The sequence below is a fragment of the Vipera berus genome (genome assembly GCF_964194415.1).
Source record: "Vipera berus genome assembly, chromosome: 3".
NCBI lineage: Eukaryota > Metazoa > Chordata > Lepidosauria > Squamata > Viperidae > Vipera > Vipera berus.
In genome coordinates this window covers 173417725-173433682 of record NC_138204.1, presented here as the reverse complement: position 1 = coordinate 173433682, position 15958 = coordinate 173417725, and the positions used below count along the sequence as shown (strand labels likewise).

Here is a 15958-nt window from a genome sequence, read left to right as displayed (position 1 = left end):
ACGATGCAGTAAAAGTGCTACACTCAATTTGCCAGCAAATTTGGAAAACTCAACAGTGGCCACAGGATTGGAAAAGATCAGTTTACATTCCAATTCCAAAGAAAGGCTGTGCCAAAGAATGTTCAAACTATCGCACCATTGCACTCATTTCTCATGCTAGCAAAGTCATGCTTAAAATCCTACAAGCTAGACTTCAGCAGTATGTGGATCGAGAACTACCAGAAGTACAGGCAGGATTTCGAAGAGGCAGAGGAACTAGAGATCAAATTGCCAACATACGCTGGATCATGGAGAAAGCTAGAGAGTTCCAGAAAAACATCTACTTCTGCTTCATTGACTATGCTAAAGCCTTTGATTGTGTGGATCATAACAAACTGTGGCAAGTTCTTAAAGAGATGGGAGTACCAAACCATCTTATTTGTCTCTTGAGAAACCTATATGCGGGTCAAGAAGCAACAGTGAGAACTGGACATGGAACCACTGATTGGTTCAAAATTGGGAAAGGAGTCCGGCAAGGCTGTATACTGTCGCCCTGCCTATTTAACTTATATGCAGAGCACATCATGAGAAAGGCAGGGCTAGATGAATCAAAAGTTGGAATTAAGATTGCCGGAAGAAATATCAACAACCTAAGATACGCAGATGATACCACTCTAATGGCAGAAAGTGAAGAAGAACTAAAGAGCCTCTTGTTGCGGGTGAAGAAGGAGAGTGCAAAACTTGGGTTGAAACTTAACATTAAGAAAACCAAGATCATGGCATCTGGCCCTCTCAATTCCTGGCAAATAGATGGGGAAGAAATGGAAGTAGTGACAGATTTTATTTTCCTGGGCTCCAAGATCACTGCAGATGGGGACTGTAGCCAAGAAATTAAAAGACGCTTGCTCCTGGGGAGGAAAGCCATGGCAAATCTAGACAGCACACTAAAAAGCAGAGACATCACCCTGTCAACAAAAGTGCGTATAGTCAAGGCTATGGTCTTCCCAGTTGCAATGTATGGCAGTGAAAGTTGGACCATAAGAAAGGCTGAGCGCCAAAGAATTGAGGCCTTTGAACTATGGTGCTGGAGAAGACTCCTGCGAGTCCCTTGGACTGCAAGGCGATCAAACCGGTCAGTCCTAGAGGAGATCAACCCTGACTGCTCTTTAGAAGGCCAGATCCTGAAGCTAAAACTCAAATACTTTGGCCACCTAATGAGAAGGAAGGACTCACTGGAGAAGAGCCTAATGCTGGGAAAGATCGAGGGCAATAGAAGAAGGGGACGACAGAGAATGAGGTGGCTGGATGGAGTCACTGAAGCAGTAGGCGTGAGCTTAAATGGACTCCAGAAGATGGTTGAGGACAGGAAGGCCTGGAGGAATGTTGTCCATAGGGTCGCGATGGGTCGGACACGACTTCGCAGCTAACAACAACAACAACAACATTGTTTACTGGATATAAAAAACAAATCATACAAAAATATTGATTATTGACATAAGGTATGTGAAGTACATGGAATAATATGAAACACAATTTACTTGTAAATTATCATAATTCAGTATGCCTATTTTCCTGACAGTACTTTGTATAAGAGTCAAAGATATTGCATGTTGTTTAGATGTGAAAAGCCATTAATTTTTATAAGCTTCTCTGTTATTCTGTGAGTTTTGCCTATTTTCTATTCTAATTGTAATAAATACAATTTGAAAGCAAGATTTCGACAAGGAAAAGAATATGGGCAGCCAAGGAATGTTACTTTATGTAATTAAAGTATTTTTATTCATGCATTCATTCTGGTTTTGACCTCAATGAATTGGAAGACTTCCAAAGTAGTATTATACTATTGTTTTAATCTGGCTGACAAGCAAGCTTAGAAAGGTCATTCACTGATGATGGTGACTGAGATTTTCTAATACAACTGTAGCATAGCTAAGTAGCAAAAGTCATTAAAAACAAACTATGCATCATAGGGCTTACCATTTACTGTTTTCCAGTTTACCAGTATTTTTTACTTCTAAAAATATTGTCAGGATTCAAACAATTCTTTAAGACACTCCCAGGGACTTGGACATCTTCAATGGAATTTCTTTGGAGAGATCATTGTATTTTATTTTTTATTTTTTTATTTTAATTCCATTTATATCCCGCCCTTCTCCGAAGACTCAGGGCGGCTTACAAGCTTAGCAGTAGCCTTCATTCTATGTATATGCCTGCTTATTAGGGCTTTCACACACACCCCCAAGCGGCATTATTACAAAGTCAGCTTAATTGCCCCCAACAATCTGGGTCCTCATTTTACCTACCTCGGAAGGATGGAAGGCTGAGTCAACCTTGAGCCTGGTGGGATGCGAACCTGCACTAATTGCAGGCAGCTGGTGTTACTTAAGGAGGCATTAGCCCACTGCTCCACCAAGGCTGTACCATATAGTTAAGTTGCTGTACCATATTTGTTGCTTTGCAAGTTTCCACCACTTCAAAAGACATTTGTCAAATGAAATAGGAAATTACTGGTTTGATGACTGAGGGCAGGCAGGGAGACCTAAATACCCAAGCCACTCTGGGCCTATTATAGCCATAGATGGATGGATAGATAAAACAGATAAGATAGATAGATTTATTGTCCCAAAGATATATTTATTTATTCTGTTGCAAATGTGAAAACAGTTAAAATGAATATGATGTGAATAATATCCCTAAAGCAGCTGTCAAATTTCTGCTGCATTTAGTATTCTTTTTCAATTAAATACTTACAAGAGGTAAAAACCACACCTCTCCTTCTTAAATTCAAATGTTTTTGAGCTTGTATGTGCATGTGTATACATCTAGACAGATAGATATAGATAAGGTAGTGTCACTTTCACCTGCTGCCTTAACTGCAATTTAGTGCAGCTAGATGCTTTGTTGTCACATGGTTATAGCTAGGTAGATTAATAGGGAGTTCTGTCTGGAAATTTCTTTCCTGTTATTGTTCTCCCTCAGCTGCTGATGGTGAAGTTAATTCTCTTTAGTTTTGTCATGCTCTGAAGCACACATTGCCAAGCTATGATAAGCTTTACAAGGAAAAATGAGCTACAATGTCCATCAAAGTCTTAAACTTGCATTTTAAACTTTGCCCTGACCTGATGTGCCATTCAAAATGCTTCAAAAGATTATTTTTTAAAGAAAGGTTCAATATGTCCCGAGGCTATCGGTTTTGAGTTAAACTGGGTGAAGTAGAAATATTTTACTCATCAGCTTTGCAGTCACAGAGTTTGCCTCAGCTAGAACAAAACTGCTGAGGCATTTAGAGAAAATTAACCCCCCATCCTGGCAGCCAGATGTGACTGGTTTCTGATGAATGCACATGAGTGGGTTGAAAAATCAAGAGACTGTGAAATTCCTGTCAGGTCCGTACAGTGCAGAATGGGCTATTGACTGCTTTCTATATTTCCCTCCATCATTCTTCTTGAACACTGCCATTAATTTCCTCTCCCACTCTGACTTATTTTTTTCCCCTTTCCTCTTTTAGCTCTCTCAGCTGCAAAAGAAGCTGCACAGGGCATTGGTGGAATACTTCAAATTGCAAGCCTTCTATAACCAAGCCAAGCTCGGGAAGTTGCAAGTAGCCTCTCATGAGACTGTTCAGAAAATATTAGCCTTGAAGGTAGGTGTCTGAAGAAAGGATCGTTCTGATCTAGCTTAAAAAGCAAATCATGAGTAGTGTGATGAAGCGTTAAAATCATATCCCATCTGAGTTATGTAAATTTTTAACTTCTTTAATAAAGTGGAATTGCATGAAGAATGAATTCAGTGGGAAATATATGACTCCTGGATATACAGTATTTTTTAAAGAAAAAGGGGACATTGAAATTTAAAAATTATAGTGGTTGCCAAAATATTTCAGAATATGATAAACCCCTCTTTGTGTATTATTACTATAGGAAACAACTTGTTGATTTTTTTTATTTTTGATTTGTGCCAGTTAGGTTACCTATTTATATAAAGACAGATAACAAATAGCATTTACTTACAGCTGTACTCCCACTTAGTACTCCCACAAGATTAATCATGCTTGTTTGGCTTTGGAGTAATTTTTTCATGGATTTTCCAGGCATTTTTAGGACTATGTAAATCATTCAGAGAGATTCTTGGAACTGGAAAGGTAAGTGAAGTCTCCCAAAGATTTAGGTTTACCTTAAAAGCCTTCCCAGATCATCTGATGTGCCATACTGAACCTTCAGGAACATACTCATTGCCATGAGTGAAGGGCTTCTCTAAATGATTTGACAACCCTTACATTTATATTTAAAGAGATGTCTTTATTTCAGAAAATAGCAATATTTCTTTAAGACTACATATCTGTCTTTTTTTTAATCCCATTTATATCCCGCCCTTCTCCGAAGACTCAGGGTGGCTTACAATTTAAAGCACAAATCAATGTGCTTAGCAATAGCCTTCATTCTATGTATATGCCTGCTTATTAGGGCTTTTGCCCCCCGCCAATCTTTGAGATTTTGATGGGAACAGAGAAATTTCTGGAGTAAAATGGAAACAGAGGAATTAAAAATACTAATGTCCTCTATCCCAGGGGTCCCTAACCCCTGGTCCATGGATCGGTACCGGGCCACGGCACGCCAGCAACCAGTCCACACAAACAAGCAAAGCCCCATCCATGGGATGCAGGCAGCACACAAATTCACACATTCTCCAGTCTGCGGAAAAACTTTTCTCCACAGAACCGGTCCCTAGTGCCCAAAGGTTTGGGGACCTCTGCTCTACCCCATATGCCACTCTAAGCCAATATGATACTTAACATTCAAACCAACATAATTCATACTGAATGACTGTCAAACATCTCTAGTTTTTAAATTCTTCCTTTGATACAAAGTAGCCACAGAAACAATAAGTTCTTTCCTTCAGATAGATTTTCTACTAATACCAATTACCTCCTGTACTGTTTAGTTTATTATTTATTTATTTATTTTATTACATTTATATACCGCCCTTTCCCGGAGGACTCAGGGCGGTTTACAGGGAATTAAAAACCAAAAATACAAAAGTTAAAACCAGTTTAAAAAAGATTAAATTTATCCCTGTACAAATAAAACCCCAATTAAAATAAATTAATCCTCAGCCTGGGCCAGAGAGCTCGAAGAGCCAGGTCTTCAGGCCCCGGCGGAATGAACGGAGGTCGGGGGCAGTCCTCAGCTCCACTGGCAGCTGGTTCCAGAGGGCAGGCGCCCCCACTGAGAAGGCCCTATCCCTGGGTGTTACCTGCTGGCAATCTCTTACCGGTGGGACCCTGAGAAGACCCTCCCTGTGGGAGCGCACTGGACGAAGGGAACTTGATGCTGGCAGCAGGTGTTCCCTCAAATACCCCGGACCCAAGCCATGTAGGGCTTTATAGGTAATGACCAGCACCTTGAATTTCACCCGGAGGGCAACCGGAAGCCAATGCAGCTCGCGGAGTAGAGGTGTTACATGGGAGTATCGGGAGACCCCCATTACAACTCACGCGGCCGCATTCTGCACCAGTTGAAGCCTCCGAGTGGTCCTCAGGGGCAGCCCCATGTAGAGAGCGTTGCAGTAGTCCAAGCGGGAGGTCACGAGCGCATGAGTAACTGTGCGTAGGGCATCTCGGTCCAGATAGGGACGCAACTGGCGCACCAGGCGAACCTGGGCAAAAGCCCCCCTGGTCACGGCTCCTATGTGGTCTTCAAAATTGAGTCGTGAATCCAGGAGGACGCCCAAGTTGCGAGCCCTATCAATGGGGGGTAACACCTCACCCCCCATCGTTAGAGATGGAATAGTCTGGTTGACCCGAGATGCCGATATGCACAGCCACTCAGTCTTGGCGGGATTGAGACGAAGCCTTTTTCTCCCCATCCAGACCTGGACCGCCTCCAGGCACCGGGACATCACGGCGAAGGCATCACTGGGTTGGTTCGGGGTGGAAAGAAAAAGTTGGGTATCATCAGCGTACTGATGATACCCCACCCCGAAACCACGAATGATTTCACCCAGCGGCTTCATATAGATGTTGAACAGGAGGGGTGAGAGAACCGACCGCTGAGGAACTCCACAAATGAGAGGCCTCGGGGCGGATCTCTGCCCTCCCGCCAACACCGACTGCAAGCGGCCCAGGTGATAGGAGGAGAACCACCGTAAAACGGTGCCTCCCACTCCCAACCCCCTGAGACACTGCAGCAGGATACCATGGTCGATGGTATCGAAAGCCGCTGAGAGATCTAATAGGACCAGGACAGAGGAGCAACCCCTGTCCCTAGCCCTCCAAAGATCATTCACCAGCGCAACCAATGCCGTCTCCGTGCTGTGTCCGGGTCTAAAACCCGATTGGTACGGGTCCAGATAATCAGTTTCCTCCAGGAACAGAGGAAGCTGATGCGCCACCACACTCTCAACAACCTTCGCCAAAAAGCGAAGGTTGGAGACTGGACGATAGTTATTTAAAACAGCCAGGTCCAAGGCAGGCTTCTTGAGGAGGGGTCTCACCACCGCCTCCTTCAAGGCGGCAGGGAAGACACCCTCCTTCAAAGAAGCAGTTATTACTGCATGGAACCAGTCTCGTGTCCCCTCCCGGGCCGCATAAGCTAGCCAGGAGGGGCACGGATGCAACAAACAGGTGGTGGTGCTCAGCCTCCCCATGATCCTGTCCACATCATCAGGGGAAACAGGGTCGAACTCAGTCCAGATAACATGCTCAAGACCGTCCGATTCCTCCACATCAGACTCTGCCCAGTCAGAGTCCAGACCGGTCCGGATCTGAGCGATTTTGTCCGCCAGATGACGACTAAACTCCTCGGCTCGTCCCCGCAAGGGATCCTCCCTCACCTCCTGGTTAAGGAGGGAGCGAGTTACCCTAAACAGGGCGGCCGGGCGATTATCTGCAGACGCGATAAGGGCAGCAAAGTAGTTAGACTTCGCCGTCCTTATCGCCGCAAGATAAGACCTTATAAAGGTTCTTAACTGCAATTGGTCAGATTCGGATCGGCGGGACCTCCAACCGCTCTCTAGACCTCGTCTCCGACGCTTCATCTCCCGGAGCTCCACAGAGAACCATGGAGCCCAACGGGATCTGCGCCGGGTCAGAGGTCGCAAGGGTACAACGCAGTCAAGTGCCCCGGCGGCCGCCCTTTCCCAGGCATCCACCGGTTCTCAACAGCTACCCTATTTTTTCCTTAAAAGGGAAAAACATTTGAAAAATAACTTTTAACAGGAAACTCAATGGAGAGAAAAAATAAAAGGCACAGTAAAGTTTTTCCCTAACACAATTACAGCCACCAGTTTAATTTTGAGCTTTACATGAAATTGGAGGGAGAAGTTAATTAGGCCCTAATAATTACAAGAGAATGAATAAGCAAAAGTTAGGGCTTTACCCAGGATAGCTTGCATGCTCATATCCAGGTATAATATATAACTGACTGGAAATCTATATGTTGTATTAATTAACACAGGGAACTATCTAGTCTCATCCATCTCCTCCTCAAGAATGAAAAACCAAGGTTCACTAAATAAATTGTTGCTAATGACTTCCTATGTCAGGCTTTCTCATCTACCCACCCACCCACCCATCCATATAGGTATTCCATCACTAACATAAAAATCATTAAGATATATCTCTTCAACAGATCTTTATTGATTTTAAGGTTAAACTATGCTGTTAATTGTAGGATATTGTTCTATGACTATTAACACAGCAGTTCTCAGATAGTTTACTAAATGTTTTATAAATAGAAAATGCTGGTTCTCAAGGATATAATTTGTGATGACTGCTACTAAATTACTTAGTTGAGGACCACTGGAATGGACAAATGTTTTCCCAACTTCCAGTTCAAAAACATGTTTTACCCTGGTTAATTGGATCAAATTCTGCTGAGAGATCAAGCAGAATCAATAGTCACATTCCCATTACACTGTAATAAATATTTGATCTCATCTGATTTGAGTCCTTCCCCCATCTCTCTTACAAGAGGTTACCTGTCAGAGCAACAGTGTGTGATTTGGCTGCAAAACAAGACTAGAAACAAGATTGTAAAAATTGTCTGCTTCATGAAATTCCAGTCTTCTTTCCAATGTTTTCTGAAATATTGCTATTACTTGACTAAATTAGCTAGGATAATTTGCTTGGGCAGGAGTCCTCAACCCCTGGTCTGTGGATGGCACTGGTATACAGCATGCCAGAAACTGGGCCGCACAAACAAGTGAAGCCCCATCCATTGGATGCAGGCAGCACACAAAACCACATACTCTCTGGTATGCAGAAAAACCTCTGTCCACGGAACCAGTCCCTGGTGCCCAAAAGGTTGGGGGCCACTGTGCTAGGGTGTCTTTCCTGAAAACTGTCCATTCCTAGCTCTTCCTTGTTCTGGCTTCCTTCAACTGATCTGCTGGGTTGTTTTTATTTTTTAGTATATTATTGACTTACATTCCAGTTTTCTTAGCATCGCTACTCTTTATCAGGCTATACATAGCTTGATCTTAATTAGTTGGCTGTTTCCCTAAATCATGGCTATGTTAACATCATATTGTTTTGTATTTCTTTCTATTTGGAGTCTGAATGCAATCCTTTTATTCTTCAAATGACCCATATCCACTTATACTAGATCTGTTTAGATTAGTGTGAACTCAGCATGCCAGAAAACTAATAGTTCAATCACTTCAGTTCAAAAGAGCCTCAGATGTATCATCTATGCAAAGCAATTCTTCAAGTCTCTGAAGTGGGAATTTGGAATGCCTCAAATAGATTATATCAACCTTTGTTTTTTCTTGAAATAAACCTACTTATAGATATCCAAGTATAAATAAAAATATCTCTGTGTGTGTGTGTGTGTGTGTGTGTGTGTGTGTGTGTGTGTGTGTGTGTGTAGGTTCTTGGTGCTGTCTGAGCTTGGTTATTTCATCACCTAGGTAACACCACTGGTACTCCAAGCTCAGACAGCACCAAGGACCCCTCATTTCAATCCTGAGCAAATGTATCATAGGATACTAAAGCAATCAACATAAATCATAATAAGATAATAAAAGAAATCAACATAAATCATGATATACAACAACAAGTTGTAGTCATAAGAATCTAAGGAAATAAGTAATAGGACAGATGAGAAGGATAAGTAATACAGCCCTACAGAGCATGGACAGTGTCGTGGGAATTAGTTGTTTCACAGAGTGATAGCATGGGGAGGAAAAACTCTCTTTGTGTCTGATTATTTTGGCGTTCAATGCCCTATAGCGTCATCTTGAGGGAAGAATTGAAACAGATTATGTCCAGGATGTGAGGGGTCTGTAGATATTTTCACAGCCCTCTTTCTGGCTCATGCATTATATAAGTCTATCTGCATCTACAGTATATCTACATCTATCTACATCTACATCTATCTACATATACAGAGACACATATATGCAGGATAAAAATATAATAGACTAATCATTTATGGCTTCCTCCAAACCAGAGTAGCAATCTATGATGTAATACTACAGTTTAAAGAGAGCTCTTACACTATACTCCATTGTTTGGACATAATAGGAAATTTTGGTTTAATAAATGCTGACACATTTGCTGAAGTATAATGCATGAAAGGAAAAGGAGGGCAAGCTCAAGTATGCACCGCAGAGTTATACAGTTCATTCTAAATGTGATAAACTTTATTTGTGAGACAAAGATAGTTACTTCTGAATAGACCACATCAGGCTTAGAATTTGCAGTTATTCCAGAAATTTGTATAAAATCTCTTTGGCAGATGTTGAAAATGATGTGTTTAATGGCATGAGGGCTCAGGGCTTGTGATACATAATATCTTTTTTAAAAAAAAACATGCTGTGCATCACCATCAGTACTGTGATACTACTGATGATCTAGATGATATTTTCATGACTGTACAATTTACATTTAAAACAATGCTGAATGAACAATTTATTTTTATGCCATTATTAAGCATTTTGAAAGATGTTAAGACCGTGTGCAACATTAGTCCATTTTGTCTGATTAATGCTAACCCATCTTATATTTAATTTTGAGCTCCTCTCTTAAAATATACCATGCTGGGTCAGAACTTTAAGAAGCTTCCTTGCTTTTGTTACTTCCTGATTTAATTATGGTCATTTAACACAACTTCATTATCTATGCTGCTGTATCATTGATTATAAACATACCTACTGAACTCTTAATCATGGCTGCAAAGAAGATTGTCTTATTTAAAGGTTTAAAATTTCATCATTTAATTTAATTATCTTTTCTCAGAAGTGAGAAGGAAATGAAAAGCCTCATGTGGGTAAAGTATCCATGGGGCACTGTAGAGAAGCATTTTTGCCACAAATTCGCTAATTCTAGCTATAATCACTAGCAATGTTTTTGTTTTACAGACTGGTATGATTTGGCAAAAGAATAAAATTGCTTTTAAAGTACAAAAATAATTATGAACCACTTGAAACGTAATGTCTGTGTTTTATTTCTCATCAGAATTCATTAGTGTGTAACATCAATAATTTAGCCCATCATTTGCCAACACTGACTTGGCTCAGTAGTTCAATCATGTAACCCTGTAAACTCACTTTCCATTAAAATGAATGTTGCTGACAAAGGATAACTAAAGAGATACTTCATTTATTAGCTAAAGAGATACTTCATTTATCAACATTTTTAAATTAGGAGTTTGGGACCACAGACATTTAGCTGGATAAAATATTTCAAGAAATCTATACTAAAGGACAAAAGATGTATGTGGAATCATCTCACGTTATTCAAAATGACAAAGGCCTTTACATTTGTTTGTGTGTATGGCTGGATAATGTGGTTTATCACACTCCTCCAGAGCCAGGAAGAAGCACTTGCAAATGATCAAGTGACCCATAGGATGACAACCTGGCTGTAAAACAATGAAGTCCTATATCTTTATAGAATTAGGAGTGATTTCTCTACAGCTGTTTTTCCATGTAACAATCCATACTGAAGTCAGCCAGCATGGGTTAAACCTATCTGGGTACTGTAGGAAATATTCTGATAGCTGGCTTAGCAGATACCAAAGACTGAGTGCCTCAGAATCTAACATACTGTTAAGTGAATCAGTGTTTAATCATACAGCACATCTGTCATACAAAAAGTCTATACATAAGCAAATTTTCTTTCTATTTCTGAACAGCATTTTGAAGACTTAATTTGAAATTTATCACAATAGCTATTACTTTTCTCCACTTTTTAAAATAATTTCTGTGATATTCTGTGATTCTTCATCCTAATGTCTTGTTAGATTATCATTAAGAGAACTGGCAAAGAGAACAGGACAATTGTTCAAGGATCTAAACATATACTTGTGACACTGTACTTTAGGCTAGTGTACTTATTTCTTTGTATATTATTGACATTAATTCAAGGCAGGGAGAAATTTGCTACTGTCATGCGGATGTTATTTGGCTTCCCAGTCAATTGGTGAGAAAGCTTGGATGGAGAAACATACTTGATGTGTCATTAGGCTGCCTACGTTTGTCATCCAAATTGATTCCTAAACCATTGTTTATTTCAAACACAGTTCTACTCTATGGATACATTGATAAAATAATGTTATAAAGCATACTTTATTTCTTTAATGCCATTCTCTGTTCTTTATTGCAACACTACATATAGGTGAATTCATAGAGGCAAAGTATTTTGGATAGACAACAGAAAACTTTCCTGGATATCAGCCCACTGTATCCTTCTTCTTTTAGATTCTCTCTTTCCTTTCTTCTTCTTCAGACAGTGGAAGATTCTAAGTTCTTTGACTTTTCAAGCATCTTGCTGTTTTTTTCTTTTGACTTAGAAACAGGAGGAGCTGTTCTTGCTTTATGTTAGAAACATTGTTTCTACCTTCTTTCTTCCAAATTCCAGTGTATATAGTTTTTGTATCAGAAAATATTTCCCCATGGTGGTACAGTATTGCAAAGCCTCTGCTATGCTATCGCAATGCAAGTATAAGTTCATGTCTGTTTGCTTGGAAATAAACACAATATCAATATGTCTTACTAATGAGTATGCATATAAAGTGCATTGTCATTTTCCTAAGATTATATTCAAAGATGTGAAAGAAAGGGACAATGGGGAAACTCTGAGCAGACTTTATTTTTTATTTTTTGCAGAGTTATGTGGAAGAAGATTTATTTAGTTCTCTGCCTTGTTTGTCATTCCAAATGTTATCCTAATGCAACTCTTTGCTAAAAGTTAAGGAAACACTTGCAATTATTCACAACTGGAAGTGCAAATAGGGTCTCAAAAATAAATGGATGGAATTCAGGCTGGTCCACAATGTTCAACATATTTTATTTCCTGAATTTACAGCATTCATTCCATCCCATCCTACCCAACTGTAGATGCAATGTGAAAACAAGCTGGCAAGCAGCTTTGCAGTCTGAAGTTATTACCATCAGCAACAGTAAAATTGCACATTGTTGCCCACACAAAAATCACTGTCACAAGTTTTACAATAAAGTAATTAGCTGATATGAAAGACCAGAATAATGAAGCCAAATAATCAAACAAAAATGTCAGAAATATTATAGATTGGTGAGTGTCTCATCTGGTACAGAAATGAGCCAAATGTTATAGTAATAGAAAAATAGAGAGCAATTAATAGACACTTATAATGTAAATAACAAATAGCTTTGTGTTCTAGATGGAATAGCTGTAATTTATTCTGATGCCTTTATATCTTTAAATGGTCCGTATTCAATAAAGACTCATTTAAACATGTGTGGCTATTTAATGCAAACTGACTCTTCTAAGGAAATATCTCAGTCCATAAACATGCACACAGCAAAACATAAAGATTTTGAATTGTTTTGCAAATAATGTTAGCTTTTGAACTTTGTATGCAACCTCAAGTATCCCAGTTTGTAAGTTGGAAAGGGATCTTGCAATATTAAACAAATGAAAAAAAAGAGAAAATCCTGTTCATCTACCTATTGGCATTTAAAATTCCTAATTCCAGTTTGCCAATTCATGGTGTATTTGATACATTACTAGTTTATTTTCTAATATGCTTTCTGTTTTCAAGTTTCTTACTATGTAGCCATTTTCTCTGCATATATAAACTTTTGTCAATGCAGCTCATTGTTGACTATATTTTTTAGATTATTGAAAGATTTACTCTCCTTCCTCCTAATCTTTCCTCTGTGACTTCAGATAGATATCAATATCCTCCAGTAACAGACTTCTGAAAATACTGTAATGTTTATTCTATAATAACCATCATTTGTTACAAATAAGTGTATCTAGAATTCAATTTCAGAATCAGCTGGAGAAAGGTATGAAGCATCTTTACAAAATTTAATGAACTACAACTCCTTGTTAAACATATCTTCTGTAATGTTCTTTACATAACTGCAAACTAGATCATATACTTTCAGCTTTTTATGGACTTTGCCAAATAAACATAATTCTTTGATTATATGACTCTTACATTCTGAACCTGTGTCTCTCTTTCTTACTCCTCCCTTTGTCAATACTTTTTCTTTGAATCAGAGCATGCAAAAAGATCCAGTCTGGTGCAGTGGTTAAGGTATCTTGCTAGAAACTGGGAAACTTTGAATTCTAGTCCCATCTTAGATATGAAACCAATTAGTTAGCTTTGGGCCAATCAGTCTTTCATCCCTAGGAAGAGAGGCAATGGCAAACTGCTTTCAAAAAACATTGCCAAGAAAACTGCAGTGACTAATCCATGCAATTTTACAGGAGTCAAAAAACTGAAAGTAACCCCCTAAAAGTGTATATATTTAGACAGGAATACTTGCGTAGGAAATTATCTCTTATTGAATTCTAATTCCCCTAATCAATTTAAATGTAACTTCTATTTTGAGGTTCAAGAGCCTTATTCTTTGGCATGTGCAAGTTATGATTTGCACTACTGATCCAAGTGGATGACTCCAGTATCCTTATAGGAAAGCCAGCATACAATTGGTCTTTTTCCATGGAAAGATGATGCTTGAATTTAAATTCATGGCATGGTTTTTATCTGTCTATTATCTGCATCTCCATTTGGCATATCTGCCTACTCTTAGTAATAAAGGTGTTTGTTTAACAAGGTTGTCCATTTTCACCTTTTTATTTATTTAAATGTCTTACTTATGTCATGCATGGTTCCATCCAGTTTTCCCTGAAAGATAGAACTGCTTTACTCCTAGATGGAATTTTTTAAATAGAATGTTGAAACAGAAATAAAGCATTGCTTCTTCCTAATAAGAACCTTCTATATTTTTATTATTATGGTCAAATGTTTGTTCTTATGTATTTTAAGCTGCTGTCCTAAACACAATTATTAAAGAAAAAAGTATCATAGTACCCTGTAGAACTTATTTCCAAAGTAGCATATGTGGGAATATTAATGAAACAGTCAAGTTTAAATTGCAATGTTTTACCTAGGTATGTTACTTATAAGACTAAATACTAAATACACTAGGTATTAATTTGCTGTCCTTATGTCTTCTATATGCAAGTCATGCTCACAGTCATAGTAGCTAAAGGGGTTTTCTCTCCATATTTATTTAAGTATGGTAAACTTAATGCTTGTCATGAGAAATCTATCCTGAAACCTGGGATTGATAAATCAGCAAAGCTATGCAAATCAGATTAGTGGCCTTTGAAGCACTATTATTTTCAAAATGCATTCCTACAATTAAAATTTCAGTATACTAAAAACAAAGCCTTATTTCTAGAATGAAAGTTGTCATGCCACATCCTTGGAAAAACTGATTTTTAAAAAAAGTTCAGATTAATGAGTATTCTGGATGGAGCAGTGCACTCAGCTAATCCCATTCTAGGTAGAGTCAGTATTCTTTATAGTCTACATTTCCTACTAAATCATTACAAAAGGAACAAAGATGTGTTTGAAATAATTGGTCCTGACAAATCTTGATTCAGATGTCACAATTTACTTCTAATTTATAGATCACTTTCTGATTTATCTTAGCAATGAACCAGGCTGTAGGAAGCATTTATTTGGAATTCAAAGTGTGTTCTCCCTCATTCTAATAAATACATTAGTAATTCTGCATCAGTCTATCCAAGATCCTGAAAGCAACCAGAAATGGGAGTTTATTTTTTTATCTCTAGTGTAGAGCAGGTTTATACCTATCATTTGATGGCTATGACACTAACCAAGTATGTGAAGTAATGAGCTATCATAGAGTTAGGTCTTTATTTTCATACAACTATCACCTTAAGCTTGTACTTTTCAGAGATACTTTACATACTCAATTTCAATAAGCAAAAAAATAAAAAAGTGAGTATGCTTCATATAAATAATTCACAAGTATATGGTGTGTGTGTGTTTGTGTGTGTGTGTGTAGAATTTAAGATCAGAGCGGGGTAAAGATTTTGCAAACAGTGCCCAGTTCTTCAGTTGCATAACATGTAGCCCAGGAAACTGGCTTAGCAGGTTTCTGAAAAAGAATATAGAGTACTTGTAAAACTATCTGAAACTTCTGAGAATGAATAGCTGGCTTACAATGGTACAAGAGTGCCATCTGTACAAATGAAAGAAAGCAAGTTATCATCTGCATTGTAAGTATATCCTGCTCAGTAAATTCCCCTGTGTAATTACTATGACTCTCACCTTTCTTTATGCAGTTGGTTTTAAGAAAACTGCAAACGTGTCTGACTACCTTCCATGCTGTAATGGGATTCCTTTGCTAAAAACACAGTGGTCCAGAGATTCATGGTTCAATAGTTGGAAATGGGTGGTACCCGTATGCATCATATTAATAGAAGCAATCAGGGCTTGTAACATTTCTTATCTTTCATAAAATGCAAAATGTGAGTTATCTGTGCAATGTTCTTTTAAAAATGTAGGTCCATATTCCACAGAATGATGTCTAGTTCATATCAGTATTCAACTTGTAGCTTGTCAAAATCAGCCATTTTGAAATAAAATACCTTAGTTACAGCCACTTTTCCAACAGCCTATTCAATTAAATCCTTCTGGACTAACTCATGATCACTTGGTCCAAGGTTATT

General features: G+C 38.7%; 1 protein-coding gene across 1 annotated transcript in view; it reads left to right on the top strand.

The window, feature by feature from the left end:
* CCDC178 (coiled-coil domain containing 178) overlaps positions 1-15958 on the top strand; it is a 200055-nt gene that overhangs the window by 183121 nt on the left and 976 nt on the right. Inside the window, exon 19 of the mRNA XM_081323496.1 lies at positions 3488-3622. Within this exon, the coding sequence (XP_081179622.1) occupies positions 3488-3622 (135 nt within the window). The remainder of the gene's footprint in view (positions 1-3487; positions 3623-15958) is intronic.